Source organism: Bicyclus anynana, chromosome 5 (genome assembly GCF_947172395.1).
Source record: "Bicyclus anynana chromosome 5, ilBicAnyn1.1, whole genome shotgun sequence".
NCBI lineage: Eukaryota > Metazoa > Arthropoda > Insecta > Lepidoptera > Nymphalidae > Bicyclus > Bicyclus anynana.
Window position 1 is genome coordinate 17,406,985 of NC_069087.1, and position 25,104 is coordinate 17,432,088.

The 25,104-nt window shown below is 40.4% G+C and overlaps 1 protein-coding gene and 2 non-coding genes across 3 annotated transcripts in view; 2 read left to right on the plus strand and 1 right to left on the minus strand.

The window, feature by feature from the left end:
* Window positions 1–24,012, plus strand: part of LOC112050879 (protein hobbit) — a 33,090-nt gene extending 9,078 nt beyond the window's left edge. Inside the window, exons 10-38 of the mRNA XM_052881858.1 lie at window positions 6–214; window positions 602–908; window positions 1,185–1,529; window positions 2,154–2,343; window positions 2,500–2,668; window positions 2,774–2,896; window positions 3,078–3,316; window positions 3,531–3,703; window positions 4,066–4,230; window positions 4,637–4,837; window positions 5,210–5,403; window positions 5,715–5,830; window positions 6,238–6,385; window positions 6,861–7,091; window positions 7,488–7,688; window positions 7,926–8,039; window positions 8,331–8,535; window positions 8,907–9,095; window positions 9,878–10,038; window positions 10,788–10,952; window positions 12,103–12,255; window positions 13,986–14,102; window positions 14,618–14,838; window positions 15,337–15,436; window positions 15,521–15,662; window positions 16,159–16,379; window positions 18,402–18,598; window positions 19,478–19,589; window positions 19,955–24,012. Coding sequence (XP_052737818.1) covers window positions 6–214; window positions 602–908; window positions 1,185–1,529; window positions 2,154–2,343; window positions 2,500–2,668; window positions 2,774–2,896; window positions 3,078–3,316; window positions 3,531–3,703; window positions 4,066–4,230; window positions 4,637–4,837; window positions 5,210–5,403; window positions 5,715–5,830; window positions 6,238–6,385; window positions 6,861–7,091; window positions 7,488–7,688; window positions 7,926–8,039; window positions 8,331–8,535; window positions 8,907–9,095; window positions 9,878–10,038; window positions 10,788–10,952; window positions 12,103–12,255; window positions 13,986–14,102; window positions 14,618–14,838; window positions 15,337–15,436; window positions 15,521–15,662; window positions 16,159–16,379; window positions 18,402–18,598; window positions 19,478–19,589; window positions 19,955–20,017 — 5,171 coding nt within the window. The 3' untranslated portion in view covers window positions 20,018–24,012. The remainder of the gene's footprint in view (window positions 1–5; window positions 215–601; window positions 909–1,184; window positions 1,530–2,153; window positions 2,344–2,499; window positions 2,669–2,773; window positions 2,897–3,077; window positions 3,317–3,530; window positions 3,704–4,065; window positions 4,231–4,636; window positions 4,838–5,209; window positions 5,404–5,714; window positions 5,831–6,237; window positions 6,386–6,860; window positions 7,092–7,487; window positions 7,689–7,925; window positions 8,040–8,330; window positions 8,536–8,906; window positions 9,096–9,877; window positions 10,039–10,787; window positions 10,953–12,102; window positions 12,256–13,985; window positions 14,103–14,617; window positions 14,839–15,336; window positions 15,437–15,520; window positions 15,663–16,158; window positions 16,380–18,401; window positions 18,599–19,477; window positions 19,590–19,954) is intronic.
* Trnad-guc (transfer RNA aspartic acid (anticodon GUC)) lies at window positions 9,728–9,799 on the plus strand. The gene has a single exon. It is a non-coding gene; the product is annotated as a tRNA-Asp (tRNA).
* Window positions 13,601–13,672, minus strand: Trnad-guc (transfer RNA aspartic acid (anticodon GUC)). The gene has a single exon. It is a non-coding gene; the product is annotated as a tRNA-Asp (tRNA).
* Window positions 24,013–25,104: the final 1,092 nt, after the last annotated feature.

Here is a 25,104-nt window from a genome sequence, read left to right on the forward strand (position 1 = left end):
TACAGAAGAGCCGTACAAATGGGTGTTCGCCCAACTGGTGGTAGGCTCCCGGCACTGGAGCGCGGAGCTATTGGTGGACGGCGGATGGGTCCGATGTGGCAGCGCCAGCGGCAGTGGCAGGGAGCCGCCGCCGCGCCGCCACCACTCGTGGGGGTCAGCGTTGTTGGCTGTGGCGCTAGTTAAATGGGGCACTCATGGGCCAAGAGATTCCAAGGTATGATTTTAGCTATTTCGTTGAATAATCATCATCATGTCAGCCGATGGACGTCTACTGCAGGACATAGGGACCGTAGCGACTGTGGGGACTTGAAGTGTGTGCCCCGCCCATTGCCACTTTAGCTTTGCGACTCGTTGAGCTGTGTTGGTGACTTAGGTTTTTTTGGGGATCTCCTCATTTCTGATTCAATCACGCAGAGATACTCTGAGCATAGCTGAGTGTTTGACTCTGAACCTTTTTATGAGGCCCATAGTTAGTCTCGGAACCATAGGTCATCACTGCCAACACGCACGGTTCAAAGACTTTTGTTTTCTGGTCATGTCATTCTAGTATTAAACATGCTGAATATTTTTGTTTTTTGTATCATCTTTCTAAATTTTACAGATCGAAGCAATGATGGACTGCCTCCGCTTGGAGTGGAGCACAGCCATCGCGGAAACAGTTATATCGTTCGTGGATTGCCTGAACGACTACAAATCTACCTCAACCGTACAACCTCAACAAATAGTTCCTGAATCGTCGTGCAGTATTGCAGTCAACGTGGCCTTGTCTCATATCAATATGTTCTTCATCATTAGCGATAAGATGTGTATCATGGCGAGGGTTGACGCCGTGACCTTGGAGAAGACGGTGGTGAAGTCTGGCGCGGTGGTGTCAGGGCTAAAGATGGTGGAAATTGTGCCTTATCAAGGTTGGTGTTTTTGACTTTCTTAAAACCCCCTACTTAGAAATTAATTAGCTTTATTATTGTTTTAATCCAAATCAACGGCATTATAATTAATGACATTTTAGAAAAAAAATCCGCTTGCCATGCATTAGAGAAAGACCTGATCCTGCAATTAGGCCATTAACGTTTCAATAGTGTTTACCAACCTATTTCTGGGCTTTGTGAATTTTACTGCTGTTTATGATTACCGACACCGTACTGGAGAAAGGATTTTATTAATAACAATGTTATCGTTGACAGGTAACGTGCATTGCCAACGATCGGATGAACTGCTCGCTGCGTTTTTCCATGTAAAACTAGCAAGGATTGAGCATGTCCCGTCCAAAGAAAGGAACTCCGTTTTGCTTGACTTTCAGTTCCTGGAAAATGTAATTTTCGAATGGAGCGCTAACTTGCATTTAAAAATACTTACTTTTGTAAGAGCTTTCAAGGGTTTTAGAGAAGAGTTAAGGAGTAAGAGAGCCAGGCATAACGATGTAGATGTGAGTAAGAGAAAGAGAGCCATAGACTGGCGGGTGTCCTTCAAGAGTGACACCAATCTCAGTCTTATTTTGTCCGAAGATAATAACATGCTGTTTACTACTGGTGAGTGTACACATGTACTTTGTATTAAGAATTTAAACATAATCAAAGATCATTAATAACTTTTAAATGAATATCACAACACTATCTAAATAACACAATACGTAGAATGATATTCCAAACGGGCAGAGATTCTCTTTACATTTGTTACAACACAAAAATCGCCTAGAATGAGATGTGCATGCGCTTATATAGGTTTGCCGCCAGTTGCCATGATGACGTCGTATCGCTATTATTCTAACAGTATAATCTTCAGTTGAGATCGCAGTCAAGAGCTAACTTGTCACTGAATAAAAAAAATATATATACGAGTTATATCTTTTTTAACACATAAAATTATTTTTTTTTAAATTGTAAGTATTGTCTCGCCTTCCTTACAATGGGACGAAAGGGAGAGATTTTGATATGCCGCCGCTTTCGGTTGATATGTATTTCTCTCTTCACAAGGCATCTCGTGGTTCACATCCTAGACACATTGGTGATAGTGGTTACACAACCTCGTGACGTTATGCCGTTGGTCTCCAACTGGAGCATCAAGTCTAAGCTCTAGCTCTCGTCTCCTATAAAGAGGGTGCCATGGCAGTAAAAATAGGCTGATAATGATGATGTTTATGATTTTTTGTCCAGACGACATGACAATAGCCTACGATCATGAGACCGGTTTGTCGATACTGTGGAGTCAGCTGAAGATGGTGTTGAACGGAGACGAGATCATCACCATGGAGGCGTACTCCATGGAGCGGGCTGCAGATGACCCCGATATTCGAGTTGAGAGGAAAGCGAATGAGGGATTCGTGCTCGCTTGGAACAAGGTTTGGTGAGTTGGGACTCTATAAATAAATTATGTCCATTTTATTAATGCATATTCATTCTTGTGACATATAATGTAAACTCCTTCAAAATTATATTTGACAGGAAACAGTCAGAAGAACAGTCCAGCATTTTTACTTCTTAATTTTTTTTATTCTTGTAGGGCTGTGAATATAGGTTTGGTGCGCGTGATATTCCCATACAAGCACCGTTGGGCGGATGCTGTACAGGGCGACTTTGTCTCGCTTTTCAAATGGATCAAAATCATACACGGTATCAAAAAGAAACCATTTACTTCAGATAGCCCATTGCCCAGTGATTTGCATATAAAGGTAAGATTTATAGAACTTGCTTTTATTATTTTTATGTTAAATGGTACCTTGCTAAAATACATTGTTTATTTTTGACTATATTGTATAATAATTATATTTTTGCAGATTGATGAAATAATAATTGAAATGAGTGATGATCCTTTCGAAGTGAAACTGAGAGACAACTACGAGCTATTAGAAGACGAGTACAAGGAAAGCGAGAAACGTCGCATTATGCTCGACGCTAAGGTAATGTAGCTGCAGGATCGAGTTAAACTCTTTTATATTATTCTTTGAGATAGATACATACATTTGCCAACATACTAATATTTTAAAATTACCAAATACGGTTACAATGTGGAAATCGATTCCGTTTTTGGAAGATGTTTGTTATGTATATGAGTAATGAGTAATCTGTAACGTGCCACAGGTGCAAGAGCTGTGCAAGCCGCACCTGTTCCTGCCGGCCGGCAAGGTGGAGGAGCTGTACGCGGCGCTGCGGCAGAAGGACGTGCAGATCTACGTGCAGCGGTGCCGCGCCGCGCCGCCGCCGCGCTCGCGCCTCGTGGCGTGCTGCCTGTCCGCGCTGCGCGTGCTGGCGCTGGCCGACCCGTCGCTGCACGGCGCGCACAACGCCACCGCGCGCCTGCGCGACATCGACTGCGACAGGTGGGCTTGTATTCCAGCTGTGTACTTGCTGTGGGCTCCTTGACAAGACAGCAGAGTCACTGGTAGATATGGGTGAGCATTGAAGCTCTATCTGAGTCGTGAAATTCTTTGTACTCTATTTCTATAACAGGACTTTACTTATAGATATTTAGTGGGTTGTTTAGGTTAGCCTGGACTTAGATTTCCAGCGTGCAATGAGTTATTGTTGCTTCAGCCCGTGGCCCGAGGACGGTATCGAGTTTACGACGTTGTGGGGTCGCGCGGTGAGCGTGAGCTGCGCGCTGTGGCAGCTGCGCTTGCGCGACTTCCCGCAGCCGCTGCTCAGCATGAGCGAGCTGCGGCTGTGGGGCACCTTGATGGCCGCGGAAGAACAGCCACCGCTCAGAGGTACGTAAGAAGTATTCAGAAATCAATGCGATCTGCTCAATCAATCAATCGATAGCCATTAGGGAGACATGGCGTTATTATTGTTAACCACGCACACGACCGTGACTAGAGGACAAACTTTTAGCATTTGATGTAAAAGTTAGGACATCTTTAGACATAAATTGAGAAGTATTTACCAGATTATTGAAAAACTAGTAAATTAATATACACATGAAATAACTCTTGTTTATTAAATGCGGACTTGGATGTATTCTAAATCCTTAATCATTCTCTGGACGACCTACAAACTTCTCTGGCTCTTCTGACCTCGCGGTATTATGAAGCCTGCCGAACAGCGAATGTGCACGTCTGACGTGTTGCAGCGGTGCGCACGGTGACCATAGAGCAGGGCGAGCCGTGGGGCGCGTGCGAGCTGGAGCGCAGCATGATGCCGCTCAAGTGGTACTACGACCTGTGCTGCGAGATGACGGAGTACAGCTACGCATTCGGGCCCTGCTGGGAGCCCGTCATCGCGCACTGTAACTTGGGTATGACTATAATTTTCCAAGAACTGTCGATTTGACAAAAGTTCAGGACAATAGAACAAAAACTACAAATGTCACTTAAATTCTTATTTAATTATGTAATATAAAATAAGTAGTAGGTAACGTAAACAGTCCAATTTGGTGTAGTTTTCTCCAGATTTGCGGTTTGCAGAATTAGAACTTAACATAAATATAGTGAAGTGCAGTATTGCGTGTGAAAACTGACAGTTGTAGCTTTACAGTACAGCTTATTTTTTATCTTTATTACAAAACTCGCCCAGGGGTATTCTGCTGACATGATTATATCGGCTGCCAAGCAGCATTATTGTGTTCCAATCTAAAGAGTATGGTTGAAGTCTTGCTCCTAAATTAAAGTAGAAGTCCTAAGGATGAAATAACTTCTCCACAGCCTTTGATCAAGTGTCTCGTCCATCGTTGGACCCGTCGGCCCCGCTAGCGTGGTGGGATAAAGTGAGACTGCTGTTCCACGGGCGGCTAACTGTGAACTGCTCCAAGTTTACCTGCTTGCTGCACGTGTCTCTGGACCCTTACAACACGACTGAAGAGATGGAGGTCACGTGGACTGACCTTGTTCTTGATTGGACTAATGGTGATCTGCCACCCATATTTTTTTTTAGTTAAATACGCAATTACATGTACGAGTAAAAAAGATGCTTATGAAAAAGTTATATGCCACAATTTTTACACGTTGTGTGTTGTCAAACTAAAAAACATTAGTAATTATTGGTAAACCGGCTCTTTTGTATGGTCACTGCGGAATTCGGCATGTCCTTACATTGGCTGTGATTGGATTGTACTAATTTCAAACAGAGGCACAAATCGATTTGTGGCTATATTTCATAGTGGCGTTTTTGAAGTCGTTATCAAGAATCTATTAACTATATTACCTATAAATCGATTACCTTAACAGACAACGTTTTTCTATACGCAGTAATACCAAGATTTTTGTTTCGTGCATTAGGCAAACTCGGTTTTCTGGGCGAACTGAAGGTGTTCGTGCGCACGGCGAGCAAGTACGACGACTGCCGCGTGCTGCGCGTGCCCGTGCTGCGGCTGGCCGTCAAGCTGGGCTGGCAGTGCGTGGGCGACCCGCGCGACCACCACGCCGTGGCGCCCTGCGCGCCCACGCGCCTGCCGGAGTACTCCAGCAACCAGGTGACTCTAGCAACCAGGTGACTCTAGCAACCAGGTGACTCCAGCAACCAGGCGAGCTTAAGGTGATAAAGTAGTGACCTATAAGGTTTGGAGAGATGTTCGAATCTAGTAAAGTTTGTGTGTTACGTGAGTTTGGTCATGAAGTCTATCCGTGTATATATGAATTGTGCGTGAGTATGAGAGTTTATGCAGATGTCTTTTTAATAAAACATTCTTCAGTTGTCTCTTTTTTATTGTTCTGTGTCAATTATGCATATATTCAGTACGTTATTACGAACGTTACGTTACAAAGTACATTGTATAATTTACAGGAGCACGATTCGTACAGGGCGTTTCGCTCGCAAGGTCTGGATTTGCATTTGAGTATGGACACCAAGCCTATAGACGGAGACGGCCCGGTCCTTCTCTTGTACGGAAGCACGCTAAGGTATGAAAACTTACGACTTTTCATCTTAAAACAGATTTTGTTCAAAACTGTGTACAATACTGTGCAAATGGCACATTTGAAAGATTTTTTTTTAAATAAAGTATTAGTAGCTCTTTAACAGAGCTCTTCCGTTGAAGTTGTGCCATCATGCTTATTTCTACCGCCAAGCAGCAATGCTGTTACCGGTCTAAATAGACATAGTAGCAATGATAGGCTCCTGAGACTTAACTTACGCCTTAAGTTGATGCAAAAAGAACTGCATTCTATGGCGTGACCCTGGAATGTCTTGTGAAGAGTTGCTCTTTTTATATGTATTGCCAAAATATAGCGCTAACAACCTATTATATAACATCAGCACATCTTTAACTACTAATGTTTTTTTGACTTTAATACTCTTTTTATTATAGGTGGTTTGAAAGCCTGAAGCTAATATTGTCGGGCACGACGCGACCAACGCGTCGCGGTCGCGTCTTCAAAAACATGCGTCCTCGGAAACCGCAGCTGTCGCGGCACTATCGGAACGTCGCGGTGTCTCTTACGCTTCACAACTTACAGGTATGTTACTTTTATGGACATAAAATACTTACACTTAGTACTTTATTCGTAATCCTCTTTGGTTTGTTTAAAGATGACATCCATTAGTATCTAAAACTGCCAATTGTTAGTGAGGAGATCGGAAAGTATAGTAAATATATTCCAGCACGACGTATATCGTGACGTCTAAATTTACGACACATTTACGTACATCATCATCATCATTGTCAGCCGATGAACGTCCACTGCTGGACATAAGCCTCTTGCATGGCTGGACATAAGCCGCTTGATCTCTTCGGTCCACCTAGTGGGAGGTCGACCAACACTGCGCTTACCGGTGCGGGGTCGCCATTCCAGTACCTTGGGACCATTTACGTACATTATTCATTAGTTATTATTAGTATTACTTTACGTCAATGCACCGCACACCGTCCCACGTCCCGTCCCATCCCATGATGGGAACAAGCCTGTATTGTATATGTGCTGCGTCGCGCAGGTGTTCTACTGGTCGTCGTCGTCCATGCAGCGCGGCATCGAGATGCTGGGCGTGCGCGTGACGTGCGGCGCGCGGCACCGCCTGGCGCTGGTGGCGGGCGGCGACGCGCTCATCCGCCGCGCGCGCGCCGTGTGGGCCACGCTCTACATGAACTGCGACCTCAACGACGCCGAGATCTGGCTCAAGACGCCCGCGCAGAGGGACTCCTGCGAAGACAAGTACTCGGATGAAGTGAGGATTCCTACAATCGTTTTAATAATTACCTCACGCATAGTTTAGAAAATCAAGATTTTAAACACTTTCTCCATTCTCTCAAACTTTGAAAAAATAATCGAATGTTCATTATTGACCAGTAATTTTTAAATAAAATCGACATTTAATTCTTAAAGATGCAATGAAAAATAATGAAACAAAGAGCGCTTTAAACAACACGACTGAAGTGAAACTTCTTTAAAAAATGAGAAAAAAAGCACCATCTATAAGCCTCAGGCATAACTGCATCGCAAAAAAGGTATTGTTTAAAAGTTCTGTAAAAACGCCATCTACTGGTAGTTTCTAAAAAACAACAAACTCAGTTTCGTAACTGCGCAACGAAGTTTTACTGCTAAAACAATGTATATGTTGTAGAACTCGTCGGTGCTGAACCCGCCGGCCATGGAGAAGTGCTATTGCCTGTCGGTGCGACGCGTGTCGTACGGGCGCGAAGCAGGCGGCGGCTCGGCGCCCGCGCCCACGCACCGCCTCGCCGTGCACGACCTGCGCGGCGCCTGGACCAAGCTCAACAGGGACTTGGCGTTTGCGCTCATTGACACGTACATCAAGACTCAGGTAATCACTGACTCAGGTAACCTTACACTTACGCTTAGGTAACCTTGCTAAGTTAATAAATAATCAGTGGTTACCTGAATGTAACCACTGATTATTTATTAACTTACCGGTAACCTTACATTTTTTTCAACACTACGAAAACATAGTATCCTCCATAAAAAACCATGTTAGAATTTCTAAAATTAGACAGAGCAAATTTTTTAAATTTTTTTTAATATCATATTCTGTTATTTCCAGCAACTCAAGAAGAATCTATCGACGAAAGCATTGAAAGAAGAGGAGAAACCGACCACTTCTCCCAAGCATCAACGCGAGTCCGACGTCGTATCACCGCCGCCAGCTCCAACACAGGTAAACATTCAGTCAGCCGGTATCAACATTCAGTCAGTTCAGTACCGCTAGACAAAAAAAGTATGCACTACTCTACTAGACATAGCACAATGTTGAGTTGGATCCTTTTTCAAGGTTGTGCCAAATATGACATAGTGGTGTTCTGATGCTTAGACTACTTTTGATTTTGGACTTTCCCAAGTGGTCTGGGTATCAGGCACTACAAGTGTTAAATGTGACACAAATTTTGAAATAAATGTTTTTTTTTCTTTGTTCTTACATTCTCTACATAAGATGTTGTGACGACTATAGGGCTGCAGCGGGGCGAACAGCAGCGGGGGCGGCGCGCACATGCTGGCGGCGCTCGTGGCGGAGGCGGGCGAGGCGGGCGGCGACGCGCCAGTCGTGTTCAGCGACGAGCTCGCCGGCGCCGAGGCCGACGCGCCGCCCGCGCACCCGTCGCACGCGCACCTGCGCCACGTGCTGGACGACGACAACTCGCACACCGCGTGTCTCAGTATGTGTTGCTCTTTTATTATTATTGAAATAAAACTTCTTTAAACATTGTATTTGAGAAGTAAGCTCACTAGCTTACTCCTCAAATATAGTGTGTTACGAAAAAATTTAATCAAAACGACACACAAAGCGCCATCTGTGATAAAACTGCTGAACTACGACACAAGTAAGCCCAGCGCCGAATCATTTGTCTTTTAACGGCATAATTGTGAACTAACTAGCAGGAGCTTGTAAAGCAAATCCGACACTAGAGATGGCGCTACAAAATCGCTACTAATTTTAAGTTTCTCTCCTAATTTTTTTAAATTATAATTTATACATAATATTTTCGATCTTATTTACTACATTGGCACGATGTGTTCTATTCGGCAGTTGAGCTGGTGAACTCGCAAGTGGTGCTGAAGGGCTGTGAGACGCGCGGCTACGTGATCCTGTGTGCGGCGCGTGCGGAGGTTCGGCAGCGCGTGCGGCGCGCGCCTGCCGCCGCCGCGTGGAGCGGCGCGCTGTCCGCCATGCAGTACTACGCCACCGTCAGTGCGGCCGACCGCGACCAACTGGACGGTAAGAGTGCTACAGTATCTAGAACTTATGACGGCTACTGAGCCTGTGCGCGCGGCGCGTGCAGAGGTGCGGCAACGCGTGCGGAGATGCGGAAACACGTGCGGTGCGTGCGGAGGTCCGGCAGCACGTGCGTGAGAATTATGTAATCCGGAGCGACTTTGTAACAACTACAGAATATATTTGACAAGAATTTCATGCTAACGCCATCTTTTGACGTATACAATCGACTTCCGATGCCGTTGTAAAACACGAGTTGTCGCTTTGTGCGAATCAATGAAATTAAACAAAAATCTTTTTAAGTTTATTTTTTAAAGTAATTTGCGTCTCTTTTTAATTATGAAAGTATAATGTCTTGAGTTTTAAATAGAGCCATAAAAATTATGTCTCTGGGCTTAATGATAATTAATAAATCAAACTAAATTGGCAAAATGTCTAATAAATTACAATTTTAAAAAATAAAATAAGAGTACAATACAAAATAACATAAAAACACAACATAGAGAGTTAAATGATGTTCTATACCGATCCACGATTCAAACGTAAAAATAAAGCAATGACGTCATCATGCCGATAAAATGTTTGTCAAGGTCTTTATTACGTTAGTGAACAGCTTTTTTGCAAGTATAATCACATCTTCGGTAGTATAGTGGTAAGTATCCCCGCCTGTCACGCGGGAGACCGGGGTTCGATTCCCCGCCGGAGAGAAACTTTTTTTATTTTTCTTTTTTTTTATTTAATTTGCATAAGTTAAAAAGTTTTTTTGTTTGGTGTATTATTTGTAGAGAACATCCAGTGGGTGTCGGTGGAAGAGATCGAGGAGCGCTGGCAGGGCGCGGAGATCAGCACGCTGCCCGACGTGCCGCGCTTGGTGGGCAGTGGGCACTCCGCTGGCGGGGTCATCGGCCGCACCGTTGGGCCGTCGGCTGACGCTGGCTTGGCTCAAGTATGTAGCATTCATCATAAGTAATTCCATATCAAACCCTGTAACAAGTACATGCTCGTTTGTGAAGAATTGCGGTAAAATTTTATCAGGCGCCTAAACAGTTTATAAATCGACTTTCCTAAATTAGGTTAAACATTTTGTGGGGTGTTTTTGGGGGTCGAAAGGGGAATACCCAGGGAATGTCAGGTAATCCAGGTATATCCCCGTATAAAAGTAAATGGAGATGATAATATGCTGTATAAATAAGGATCTGGTTAATTAATTTGCTTAATAAAAGATTATAATACGTTTTTTATCACTCTTCTAGGGTAAAATGTTCGCCGGTATACCGAAGCGGCGAAGTAACATTTGAAGCTGTATTATTTTTTGCATTATTACAAGCTATAAATACAACAAACAAGAAAATGAACAAACAAACCAATCGTATGTTTAAAAAAAATATCGTAAAACTCAGTCAACAGTTTTGGCTTGTCTCCGTCGTAGAAAAATTAAATATGAATTAAAAATGACGTAAAAAGTTGTAGCAAACTTTTTTTGAAAAGATTTTTTTAGATATAAGTAAACCCTAGGCCGGGGATGGACCTTCCCCTTTTGTATGTGAATTTGACGACTTACGTCGTTGTTTTCAGGAATTTTAACCTGATATTTATTAATAATAATATATAATATATTAATAAATAATAATTAGTTAAAAGCCTCGCGAGGATTGATTTATTATATTAATATTTATTATTTTCTTTTGTTTGCAGCTCCAACGCATAGTGTCGCGCTGCGCGTGCGAGTTCCACTACGTGTCGCACGAGGAGAGCGAGACGGCGGGCGGCGGCGCGGGCGGCTGGGGCGCCGCGCCGGAGCCCTACGACTCCTTCACGCTCATGCACCACGACCTGGACGTGTGCACCAACTCGCTGCAGGTCTCCGACAAATACCCAGTAGCAGTTCAGTAGCAGCGTTGAGTTGGGAAGTCGATAGTGTTACTCGCAGGCATCAAGCACGACAGCATGTTGATTCTTTGATGCCAGTCAGTGGTTGTCTTCAGACCACGTAGAACAGTGGCGCAGTGGTATGTGCGGTGTATTTACAAAACGGAGGTCCTGGGTTACCACCCTACCGGCAAAGACGTACCGCTAAGCGATTTAGCGTTCCGGTATGATGTCGTGTAGAAACCGAAAGGAGTTTGGATTTTCATCCTCCTCCTAACAAGTTAGCCCGTTTCATCTTAGATTGCATCATCACTTACCATCAGGTGAGATTGTAGTCAAGGGCTAACTTGTAAAGAATAAAAAAAATGCCCCTTCTATAGGAGAAAAGCCTGTGCCATGTAGGCCTAACAGCATTGGGACAAAATAGAGTTCAGCTGTATTTGGTCCATTTGTCTTCACGAGATATGACGTGGCGCGAATATGACCTACTAGTCTTTAAAATTATGTTGTTATTTTAGTTATCGATTATCACGGAATAATGAATAGGTACTATGGAATTCGCTTCTGTAATTTTTTAGGTTTGAAAAAAGATTTTAATTTCTTTAGTTTAAAGTTGAACGTTGGTTATTCTGTACAACTACTTATTATTTTATATTGACACAGATACAGAGCAAAACTCTTTCGAAAAATCTCATTTGTCACTGCTGATCGAGAAAATCGAATTTATATATTAAAAATAAAATAGACTTTAATAGAGGTTATGTAGAGTAAACTTTAGTTAGTTCTTAACTTAACGGTACCTCCATACATGCTAACAACTATTCCTTCCATAATAACTATTCCTTTCTTAGTTTACTTAACTTTAGTCAACTTGTTTAGTGCAAGGCAACAGTGCTCCTAACCAAAATTTACTCTATGTAATCGTTATTAATGTCCATTTTCTCATAATACAAACACATTAGCGTATATGGGATAACTTATCTCATATATGGGATAACGCGAACCCCACACCTTGGCCCTCCTACTGCGTTAGCTTTAGCGTTCTATGTTGTTGTTGTTGTTGTTGTTGTTGTTGTTGTTGTTGTTGTTGTTGGTGGTGTTGGTGTTGTTGTTGGTGGAGACGATTTTGTTTGTTGCGCAGTACGCGATGTTGCTGGACGTGGTCAACAACGTGGTGCTGCACGTGGAGCCGGAGCGGCGGCGTACGCTGGAGCGGCGCGCGCGCATGCGCTTCCAGCTGCAGCTGCACCGCGACACCGACCCGCGACACCTCATACACAAGCTGCAGACACAGGTGACGTACACTGCACGAGTGGCAGGGGAAGTAGCGAGGAAAGTAGGCAGAGACGTCGTATAGCTACGTTTCTCCTGTCGCATTGCATGCCCGTCATCCTGCCCTCCGTTCTCTATTTTCGTGAGTCAAAACGTCACGATTATTTGCGTGAGCAGTGTGTGGGCTGATATAGTAACATCACGGCAGCGCGAAGAGCTTTATGTAGCTGCGGTATTAGTATTGCGACAAAATATACAAAACTAGCAAGTTAAGCACAAACTCCGCCACTCGTAGAAGTCTTGAGTCCATCTTACTGTTGAAGACTGGAACGCAGCCGCCGACACAGACTACCTCGTACGACTACGTTAGTCAAATGCATTGCCCGCGTTACTCTCTCAAGGCAAGTGTAAAAGACGAACATTGCCGAAGTACCTGTCCATTTTTAGGGCTACTATACTCGTATAAGACTTGCATCTGTCTCAATGAACTATAAAGGTGTCCGTCATGCCACAGGTTGCCCGTAATTTGTCCACAGTAATGAACTACATTCTAACTACATACTCGTAGATACCTTGATTTTCCTTCATGCAGATTTCAAAAAAATATATTTAGAATGTTCTTACAGAAATATACGTTTTAAGAACGTCCTTAACTTTGATGGGTGCCTTAAAAACCGATAACGTATTCCTTCGATAATAATTATTCCTACTATTCCTTTCTTACGTCACAATTTTGGATGTGGGTTCCAACTACAGTTACGAGAATGTGAAGACTGATGCACCCAACCAAACAAACCCCATCGATTCGGACATATTATATTAATCGAGGTTCGAGTAACAAAGAGATGCCCTTAGAGAATCGTTCCACCCCTCCCTTCTTCAACTAAGCCTCGGGTTCCGCTCTGGTTCGCTCATCCAAACCGTCGGTAAAGTTTCTGAGGTCCGTCTATACAAAATCATCGCAAAAAGTGATCCGCACACATGCACAATTTTGTCTTTAATTCCAATATATATTTATGCATATACATGTTTTTACACTTCCTGAACACACAACTCGTCGATGGTAGACGATATTTAGGTATTATTTGTTTAAATAACGTTCGTTGTTTAATAAGTGATTAAATTAAGTCAATTTTCCACATTGGTCCGTCTCAGTTTTGATGCCCCATCTCTAGTATAAAATATCATTGCCGAGGTCCCTGTAGTAGTATTAGCCTGTAGTAAAAATACATAATCAGAAAAAGAATAGAAAAAAAGTACTTCACATACAATTTAGTGAATAAAAGTGCATTTTTTTAATTTACTAGCTAAAAGTAATATTTATAAAAAAAAGTTATAATACAAAAAAATAAAAACCAAAAAAAGTTCTCTCCGGCGGGGAATCGAACCCCGGTCTCCCGCGTGACAGGCGGGGATACTTACCACTATACTACCGAAGATGTGAACGAACATGCCAAATAGCGGTTCGCTAACAAAGACCTTGACTCGACTTATCGAAACGTTGACGTCATCAGTTTATATATAGAATTTATTGCAACTGCCTGATTGTGAATGTTTTAAATAACTGTTTATCTTGAAATTTTACATCTATAAATTTTTTTCGCGGTTCCAATAATTTATCATTCGCTTAACTTTTACAGAACTGATTGTAATACCTACATTATTTTTAATTCTTCTAAAAACATTTAGAATTTTAGAAACTAAATTTATAGAGAATTTTTTTTCCACGAAATGAGAAACAATTTGTGTCAGGTCAGGGAATCACTGACCCGTTTGCGGCGTTTAGAGAAGGAGTACTACCTCAAGAACCGCTCCATCAACGGCAACGACCCGCTCGCGCTGGCCGAACTGAAGGCTCTAGATGACCAGGTATCTTATTCATTATTTATTTATATAAGTTCAAATAAATTCTGAATTGATATTTCATATTTGTTATTTGATATATAATTACTTAGTGTTTTTCAGATAGCATGGGTATTGTGACAGTTCGTTTTACTCTTGAAAGTTTACCGGGGTTCAAGATAATAGTGCGTATTGTGAACGTGATAAGGCAACTGTCACCGTACCCATGCTATCTAAAAAACACTTTAATTGTGTCGAAAACTATACGTGTATTAGGTGAAATATTATTAGATACTTAATTAATAGCAGCTTTGTTTGTCAATTAATTGTGTTAAAGCTATACACAATATAGGTTTCTTTTTCGTCCCATAGAACTTTAAATTTGGGCTGATGAAAGTGGCTATACATATAAACATGACAATACATAACCTAATTTTAAAAGAGTAGAAGTTAGCCTCAGAGTGGAATAGTTTCACTTGTATGTTTGCTTGTTAAATATTATTTTTTTATTCGTATATACAGTTATTTAATTCGCTACATAGGTGAACGAATGCAAAGAAGCGGCCTGGTCTCTGGGCGAGGAGCTGGACGCGATGGTGCGCGCGTGGCGCGAGGTGCGCTGCGTGGCCGCCGCGCCCGCCCCGCGCGCGCACTCCGCCCCCCCGCACCGGTACAACGAGATCTGCTTCAAGTCGGCGCGCTGGCGGCTCACCGACGCGGACGGCCAGCTGGGCATTGCGGACCTGTTGCTCACTAACTTCTTGTTAGTACTGCTCTCCTGGTACCTTTGTGCTCACTAATGCGGACCAGCAATCGCCCCGGCCTACTGCCGACTAACTTTAACTTCCTGTTAGTAATGCTCTCCTGGTACTTTATGTTTACAGTGGTACACATGTAACCAAAAAATTCCAAGATAATGCAGACAATAAACTGGGCATCGTCGATCTGCTGTTGACTATGAGTAACTTCTTGATAGTATTGTTCTCCTGGTACTTTCGTAATCCGAGCGTCCATATTGTATGCAGTGTGTTGTTTGTACAATGGTAATGGTGATTTGTTGACTAACTTCTTGTTAGTACTACTCTCCTGGTATTTTTGTGATCGAAGCACAAATTGTCCGCCCAGACAATGCGGACGCAACTGGGCATCAGTGATATTATACTGATTTTACTGTTTATTGCGTTAAAACTTAGTGTAGTGTTTACAAAATTGAGTTGACTGAAGTGCAAGTACCTATATTTAATTTTATCTACTGTGACAGGTACACCAAAACATCCCGTTCGGACGACTCAGTGGAGCATCAACTCGAAGTGGGATACGTGCGCGTCACCAACTTGCTGCCCAATGAACCTTTCCCTGAGGTGAGTTATCAGAGATTTTAGAACCATTTAAAAAAAAAAAACACCGAATACATAAATACTTACATAATTTTTTTCTGGGCTTAGGTTTTGGCCCCACAAGCGGCGTCGGGGCGGGCGCCAGTGGCTCGGCGCGCGGCTCTGCGCGTGTTCTGCCGCGACCGCCCGCCCGTCGGCGGCATATCGGTCAAGGAACACTTCGAGGTCAACATAGTTCCCATTCGGATAGGTATGTATAATCAGTCTCTAAATAGAAAGTGATACAGGCTATTTGAATAAGCTATGAATAAGGTGCGTTAGTAATTTTGTTATTATTTAATGTTTTGTTATTATTTATTACTAGCGGACGCCGTGTCCGCGTGGATATCAGTTTTTCAAAAATCCCGCAGTAACCATGGATTATTCTGAGATGAAAAGTAGCCTTAACTTAAAGAGTAAAAACTATTTCTATTCCAAATTTTAGCCAAATCGCTTCAGTAGAAGCGGCGTTAAAGAGTAACAAACATCCATACAAACTTTCGCGTTTATAATATTAGTAGGATTTTGAACTTGCTAAATCATTATCATTTCTAAATCTACCAGTAGTCTTTGAACTTCTTCTTCGTCACTAGATGCCTATTCTACATGCCATTAGTATCTTGGATTGATAAAGCATCCTTTCAATCATTAATTACTGGCACATAATATAATTAAAATATATTTTACATGCCTTTAATGTGTCGCAGGTTTGACAAAGAAGTTCTTCAACACAATGCTCAAGTTCTGCTTCCCCGAGCGAGACCCGGACGCCATAGAGGAAGGCGAGGAAGAAGGCGAAGGATCCACCTCCACACTGCGCACGGGCACCAGCGGCTCCAAGAAAACCAAGAAGAAGGGGAAAGACTCCAACTCCAACTTCTATGTCAAGAGAGATAAGAAAGACAAAGATGATGTTGAGAAGATGAAGGTAAATTCTTTTGATTTTTTTTTTTTTTTATTTTTCTGTCTGAGTAGGTGCCGATAGCTCCCTGCGGAACCACTACGGCGTCACCGGGGGGGTTGGGCGAGCGCAGAAGCATCGCCTGATGTGACCCGAAGGCTGAAAGAAAGATAGAGGACGGAACGGCTCTCTAAGGGCGTCTCCTATGAGACTCGGACCTCGGCTTAGAGAGCCATTCTGGAGGAGGTAACCGTGACCTGAGTGAATCAGTCCGGACGCCCCCAAGGTCGTGAGTTAGAAAACCCACGTCCGGGTGACGTTAGATATCGGGGACCTCGTCTTCGCCGGCGAAGACGCTGTGCAGCTTGTGATTGTGTTGCCTGGGAAGCATTGTCGGTTGTTATGTCATCGTCTGGATCGTAAAGGACGTTCTTGGGACGCCTCTGCTTGCAGTTAGCGTTTAGGTTGGGAGTGTAATTGCAGGCCTCAACCACTAGTTGGTTGGGATGGAAGGCAGCTCTGTCAAAATAGTTTTGAGAGAGCTGTTTCATGTACTTAGCTATTGTCGGTAATTCTAGATCTCTATGGAGGTCATTATTGCGTAAGAACCACGGCGCGCCCGTGATTTGACGCAGAAAACGATTTTGTAGGGTTTGAAGCGGCCTAAGGGTCGCTTTGGGACGGTGGGCAAACACTACACTAGCGTAGGTTAAGATCGGACGGATCGTAGTTTTATAAAGCGTTAGCTTTGAGCGGAGGGACAATTTACTTTTCTTATTTATCATAGCGTAAAGACGGTGCATTACGTATGCGGCCTTTTTTCTCGCTTTGTTAACGTGCATGGAGAAGCTCATGCGGTTATCGAAGGTGACGCCTAGGTACTTGGCAGTACGTTGCCAGGGGATGGGTGCTCCGTAAAGGGAGACTTCTTTGAGTCCGGACTTGAGACGGGAGACTGCTTTGCCAGTGAAAAGCACGGCTGCGCTTTTCTCTGGGTTGACTTCTATATGCCAAAGGCGGAACATTCTTTTGATTTAGAACTTGTTTAGGTGGGACCATGTAGTATTAATAATAAGGCAATGTAGTATTAGTAATATTGGAAACCATTGTAGGAATTGTACTGTCTTAGAAAATAGAAAAACATTTGTTTCTATATGAAAACAATAACAATATTCTCACTTGACAAAATCTGACTTTTAATTGCATTGGATCAATCATGATATTGGATGCTCGGGTTTCTGAGAGAAACGTGGATTACGAGTATTTTGTCGGATCAGTGTAATGTGCCGCAAATATTTTTCGAAATTTTGCGGAAAAAACCTATAAATATTGATCTAATCATGATATTGGCTGCTCGAGTTTCTAAATGAAATGAGCATTACGAGTATTTTGTCGGATAAAAAAGCCACACATATTTGTCGAAATTTTGCAAAAAAAAAAAGCAAATGAATTTGTATCTCTACATATTGCGAAAGAGAGCCATGGGTAGACAAACATTATTATTTTAGTGCACATCTGGCCTGCTATTTAGATTGGCCGCCGTGACCGAGATTCGATCGCGAGTATATTAACATGACATGCCACGAAAGGGGAAAGCCCAACGGCCAATACAACGTCGGCCTCGGGAACCCAGGTATACCCCGTATTAAAGTATATGGAGATGATAATATGATGTATAAATTATATAAATAAGGATCTGGTTAAATGAAGAAAAAAACATTTTTTATCAGCGTCTTGCTCAAATAGTTCAACGGTGTACCTAAGCGGCGGAGTAACATTTAAAGGTCTATTGTATTTTTTGTCATTTTTTCTGTTACCAACAATCTTAACAAACAAACCAATCATAAGTCTTCAAAAAATGTCGCAAAGCTCAGGCTGGGACCTCTGACCTTAAAAAAAATTGACCTTGAAATTATGATGAATTAAAAATGTCGTGCAAGAAGAATTATCTAGATTTTGTAGATACTTATAAGTAAAATTCCGAGTGGTTAAAATAGACCAGGGCCGGGAATAGGCAATTCCTTTTCATATCGCTGTTATTCTGCACAGGAGCGGGCAGAGAAGAACAAACTGTTCATATACATAAAGATCCCAGAAGTGCCCGTGCGCGTGTCGTACAAGGGCAGCAAGGAGAAGAATCTAGAGGATGTGAGGGATCTGCCGCTCGTGCTGCCCACGCTGGAGTACCACAACGTCACGTGGACGTGGCTCGACCTACTGTTGGCAACCAAGAGTGATACGAGAAGGTACATTTTCATTTTACAGAAACTTTTGCGTCAAATCTTGTAAGAAATTCAAGTCCAGTCCATGACGTGACCTTGACCTCAGACGTTGACCTCAGTCTTTGATTCGGAGGGCGTAGGTCGGAACCGATCCAGGGCATGCACCTCCAACTTTTGAGTTATGTGTATTTTAAGAAATTAAATATCACGTGTCTCAAACGGTGAAGGAAAATCTTCTATCGCTTCGTGAGGAAACATGCATACCTGATAATTTTACTAATGCTCCACGTGTGTGAAGTCTGCTAATCCGCATTTGGCAAGCGTGGTGATCTAAGGCCTAACCCTTCTCATTCTGAGAGGAGATTCGTGCTCAACAGTGAACCGAATATGGGTTGCTAATGGTAAGGCCTAAGATATGCGCCAAGAGATAACGAGACAAGTTGTTTATAGAATTGCTCTCTTTCGTCCAGCGCAACGATAAAGGTTTCGTGGCACGCAACTTAGACCGGCGGAAGGTATCAGGTCTAGGTATATGTGGCCAGAAGACCTAAGATATATCTGTTTCGTCACATTTTAACGAATTTCTTTCCTCACATTGCAAAGAAACACGTAGTGTAGCTCTCTTTGGACTTGGAGTTGAACGCGTTCGCCTTCAAGCAATATCTCTCTTTTTGTTACGAGATATGTTGTTGACGCATGGCGGGCGCGCAGGCAATCTGAGGTATTCAAGGTAATCAAGAGAATCTGAGGTAAAATGTGGTAATCCAGGGTATAATCTATTTCCATTCCAAACTTCAGTCGAATCCATTCAGTACTTTTTACGAGAAAGAGTAACAAACATCCATTCAAACTTTCGATTTTTAAAAGAGGCGTTTATGAATATGGTTAACGGTTGGTGCACAGGGTCATAGTGTCGCAGGCCATCAGACAAAAGCTGCAGCTGCACCGGCGCGCCGCCGCCGCGCCTGAGCCGCTGGAGGAGGACAAGGCGAGACTGCTGTTGGGTGATAGGACTGTAAGTTATTTCATTTTGATACATATTCTGATAAATTTTTACTTTTTTATAATTATTGGGAGTTATGATAGTTGAAGGGTTTGCATTCTTAAAATTCTTTCAAGATTTGTGCGCAGTTAAAAACAACACGTGGCACGGCGGTGTAGTACTAGTATCTCGTAACTCGTACTACCAATTGTTTAACTTCGGGCTGCTAGTTAGACATGAACATGACAACTTGAAATAAATCCCGTAGTATTATCAATAGCTATTCCAGACTGTAATTAATCTATCTCTAAGCCAAATTGCATGCAGCTCTGTGGTGATAAATGGTATAACTCACCCTCTTTTAAATATAAAATCCTCAGCAAAGTTTCTATGTATAGGTGGCAGAAAACAAACCTCAGAAGAAGAGCACACCCAGCGTGTTCAAGTTTTCCAAATCATAGCGTAAGTTGAAAAAGTTCTGTGAACAAACGGAACTCAAGCAGAACAAGAAGTGATGAAGTTTTAATTATTTATTTTATAAGAAAAGGATTTGTTTGAAGATAATTAATAGAATCCAATATTGAAGACAAGGCAATGAATATATTTAATTTTATAAATTATAAACCACAGATTAAAGAAAAATATACATAGAAATGTTGTATTTTTTGATGGGACTTGTTTATATGATTCCATATCAATACTGTTTAATACTATAGGTAGGTCTCTGTCACTCACCAAACAATCCCAATGCGATTGGCGGGCTTAAATTGTGTTTTTTTTATTCTATTCTATTCTTGCTTATAATAATGATTAATGATTAAAACCGAGGGTTTAACATTATTTTTGAAGCACGGAGGTAGTAGAATCATATAAATAATATAAATAGAATTTCTTTTTCTCAAAGAAACATTGAAGTATGATCTTGTGATTACGTGCTGCATTACCGAATTAAGACGGAATGCGACACATGCCAAATTTCAAAGAACGAAGAAAAGAAAAGAAGAAGAAAGTTCATTTTCAATCAGCAATGTTTTTAAAAAAAAATCCGTTGTCTATCTTTTTCTTTTATCTGTGGTTTAAACCTACATTCGTATACAAATACTAATAGATACGATAAAATAAATTAGACATCGAATTTTCTTCATTCCAAAAATAAGTTATTTATTGTTATTAATTTTAGGCAATCACCAACCTGTTGTATTAGTTCAATGTTTACTTGTGTTTAAAATTTGATTTTTTTTCTTTACGAGCTCCTTTATTTGATTTACTGTCTCTACTGATTTGAGCTCCAATTTCCTTGGTTCTCTTTAGTAATTTAAGGGTGATTCTGGTTATGTGTTGATCAGTAGTTCTTATTGATTCAATATGTCCAGTCTTGGCTTCGAACAATATACTTGTAAAATCATTTAATATACATACATATATGAATCAATCGCCAAAAAATAGCCGGCTCACAAGCGTAGCAATGCCCTTTCCTATAAGGTTTGCATGAAGGAGGAGGATTTTAATGGCCCTCTTTGTAGTGGGCTGATAATGATTGATGATGATGATGATGATGATGATGATGAATTAATCAATAAATTCTCAGATACACATACCAAATACAGGTTGGTAATTGCAAATGGTAAACGTTTTGTGTCTATTTGACAAACTATGAGGCTGTTTAAATTGATCTACATTTATATTCTATAGTTGCACGGCCTATTCACTAATTTGGTATTTATTTACAACCAATTAAAATAAACAACAAATCAACTGAGAAATGTCATCTACCCACTGTATATCCATACAGTGGATGACATTATTTTCTCCTCCATACAGTGGATGACATTTCTCCCACCCATACTAACTGTATTATGTATTCGCATAATATGTCAACTAACATACGTCAAAGTTAGTGAATTAGCCTAGCAGTTCATCATACATATTATTTTAATTAGGGTAATACCATTCTATTTGTATTTGCTAGATGTTTAAGTATACCCAATGGAAATTTTCTGTAAAATTGTGTTTTATTGCGCCGTGGATTGTTTGAATTATATATTGATTATTTTTTGATACAACTAACATATACTTTCAGAAAAAAATCCATTATCATACGAGTATATTACTATATGTTGTTCAATATAAAACGTGTCTATATACATTATAAATGATAATCAAATTAGGATATATACCTTTAATGTGATAATGAATACCAAGCTGTAAATAAATATTTTTTATTTTCTTATATTATTACTACATTAAACAATCTATTAATTTATTGATACAAATAATTCAATTTATTTGTGTATCAAATTAAGTGATTTTTAATATCAGCTGGGTTGTTCGCTTAATCGGTTACTTTGAGAAAAATCACTTTTTGGTCATTGATTGGATATCAGTTAATCACTCAATGAAGTCATTATGTATAAATTACTAAATTCAGTATTGAATAGAAGCAACAGTTTGCGGAAATTCATTATTCATAGTGAATAATGAATTTTTTATTTTTTGCCTCTAAACTCAAACCCCGCCAGTTAGTCCTGTTACCTATGCATTTTAATCAAATTGATACTATATGCCTTGTGTAATCGAATATTCAATCGGTTAACTCGCGACTATGCCGGTCGGTATGGAAATTTTCACAGAACTTTGCAAATTAAATCAATTATTCACTAAATTACTAATTAGTAGTGATGCGCCGACTAGTCGTCTTATTATTTTGTACTTATTTCCCAATAATATTATGTATTTTGTACAGAGTTTTTGATTGGTATTGCCAAATTAAGGTTTCTTATACTTTTTCATACACTGTAGTGAGATGACAAATTTTGTTGAGCACGGCAGCAAATTTATTACCTCGGGTACACTCAAGGGGAAACGTGACACTTAGGATTCTTTTTTTGAATATTATAATCCTTCGTTTGCTCGCCATTACGCGCAAACGAAAATTAAGAAAAACACATCGATACACTCGCAAGCGACTTGCGCTTAAATCAGCTGTATCTAAACATAGCTTTACGGAAATCCCCGACCCGTGATCGGCATCGCCGACTAATCGGCCGACTAGTCGGCATCTTTGCAACCGACTAATCGGCTAGTCGGCTAATCGGCAAAAGTCATAGTCGGCGCATCTCTACTAATTAGTAATTTCAGTCAGATTTGCCTTTTTATCCGAAATGCCCTGAGTTAGCGCACAACCTGTCAGTTTAGGATCAAATAACAATGTTGAATGTATGCACAAGCCCAAACTTTTTTTATACAGTATTTTTGTGTAGTGTATGTGAAGAAGTTATACCTAAGTCATGTCTTGCACTTATTCATAGACACCACACAAGTGCAGTGTGTTACGAGACAGGTTAATAATTTACCTACATGAAATTTATATATTACTCATAGGAAAGGCAATTGCACATAGAATGTTATTTTTTTTCATAACAAGCAGATTATCCTGGGTTAGATTGCCTGTTTGTGTCAATTAAGAAATTTATTATTCGTAATAGAATAGAAGACCTGCCGCTTCGATTCGATTAGAGCTTTGGCTCTAAACTAGAAAAATATGTATGGGAATGACAGACCTCGATCACGTGACCTGTCAATAGCAAATGTCATTCCCATACATTTTTCTAGTTTTCGAAGCGTTTGCGATCGTAGAAAGAGAATCGACGTGCCACTTGGCTACAGCGGCTGTTGAGTTTCGATCTTATGAAAGGTTTCTACTAAGGCTAGTTATCATCGTACCACTAAAGACACCACCTAGTTACTTAACGTACCGGTACGATATCATGTAGAAAGTGCTTAGGGATAAAATATCTAAAAAGGATTTTATTTAGGGTAGGCTCTACAAATTATACACACTGCTAAATATCTCATAATTGATACGTGTAATTCCTAATTACACGTATCAATTATGTGCTTTGCATTTTTACATTTGAAGGTAAAATATTGGAGCATAAAGCATTCTATGTGCAGGTATGCACCTTCATAAACATTTTATACATACATGTAAAATAAGAGTGAATAAGTACTCATTTAGAACATAAAGTAATGTTTTAAATATTTATGAAATAGATAAATGCAAAACTCAAGTAATTATTGGATGGGCTCGAAACTAGTTGGACGTACTCCGACAATTTGTCGTTATTTATCTATTTCGTTAAAATGAAATATACTCGTAATCAAAATGTAGTAGGTATTGTATACGTGCTTAGTATTTTATATATTCGTATTATATGGTTATTGCTCAGAATACCGAAAACACTAGAAGCCATGTTCAGCCGTCAAATCAAAGCAAGCATTGTTTAAAAAAATATACCGTCACAAACACGGCATACACAGAGTAACTAATCGCTTGTTCGTGAAATTACACCAAAAAAGAGTATTTTTACAGCTTCATTCCTATGCGCGATCACACCTTCTGGAGTTTTCTGTATTCTGAGAGTTATTGAGAAATATAATTTGTGTATTCAATGTTTTCGTGACTTTTATTTAAATAAATATCATTATTTAAAACCTTCAATAAATTCATACATTTTTCAAGGAATATATTTTGAAGGATTGTACTTAATTGATTTATAATTTCGGCTTAGGTAATTTACGTAATATGTAATTATGTTGACCTTATTTATAATACTTATTAGGTTTTCAGTGATAATTACGATCTTGCTACCTTATTTAGCTAATTATCTACTAATTGATTTTAGTGCATATTAGAACCGTCCGTTCATTTGATATTTGAATAGTACTCATTTTTTTAAATATGCATTTGAAGATGTTGTATTTACAACATCTTCAAATGCATATTTAAAAAAATGAGAACCACACGTAGCATGTAAATTATTTTGCATTTATTTAAATGCAAAATAATTTACATGCTACGTGTGGATCTGGCTTTAGATTACGAGGTCTTGAGTCGGGCTATATTGTAAAATGTTGGGAAATTGAAGGTGTTATACCCCGTGCTTCGGAGAGCAGTTGTCTTCACGGTCATTATCATTACCATCTGATAATGATCGTTGTTACTATAACTAAGCCCACCACCATGCATTGGAGCAGATTGGTGGGTTTAAGCTCCTCATCCCTTTTCATAATACGAGGCCTGTCCAGGGGCAGCCCTCCCTCAAATAGATACATATACTACAGCCTTTCTTAATGATTACTGTTTACCAACAAATAAATTAGATATGAAGGTGGGAAATGCATGTAATTTTATAACTTATTTATTTTAAATTATGTATGATTTGTTTATAAAATGTTATATAAAATGTATTAACCATATCTAATTGTTCAAAGCTTATCAATCAAAATTATTTTTATTAATTTAAGTACAAGTTAATTATAATAATTATTAGGTGTGAAATGACTAGTGTATAAATCACACACCCTCATTTTTAATTTGTTTGTTGGTAAACAGTACTCGTCAAGAAAGGCCGTAATATAGTATAGGATTATAATATTTCCAATTGTTTATTTCTATTGAAATTCGTGACGAGATTGTTTACTTTAAAGTAAATCAATTTCATTTATTCACTAAACCCTGATTCAGTTACATACGTCAAAGTATTAT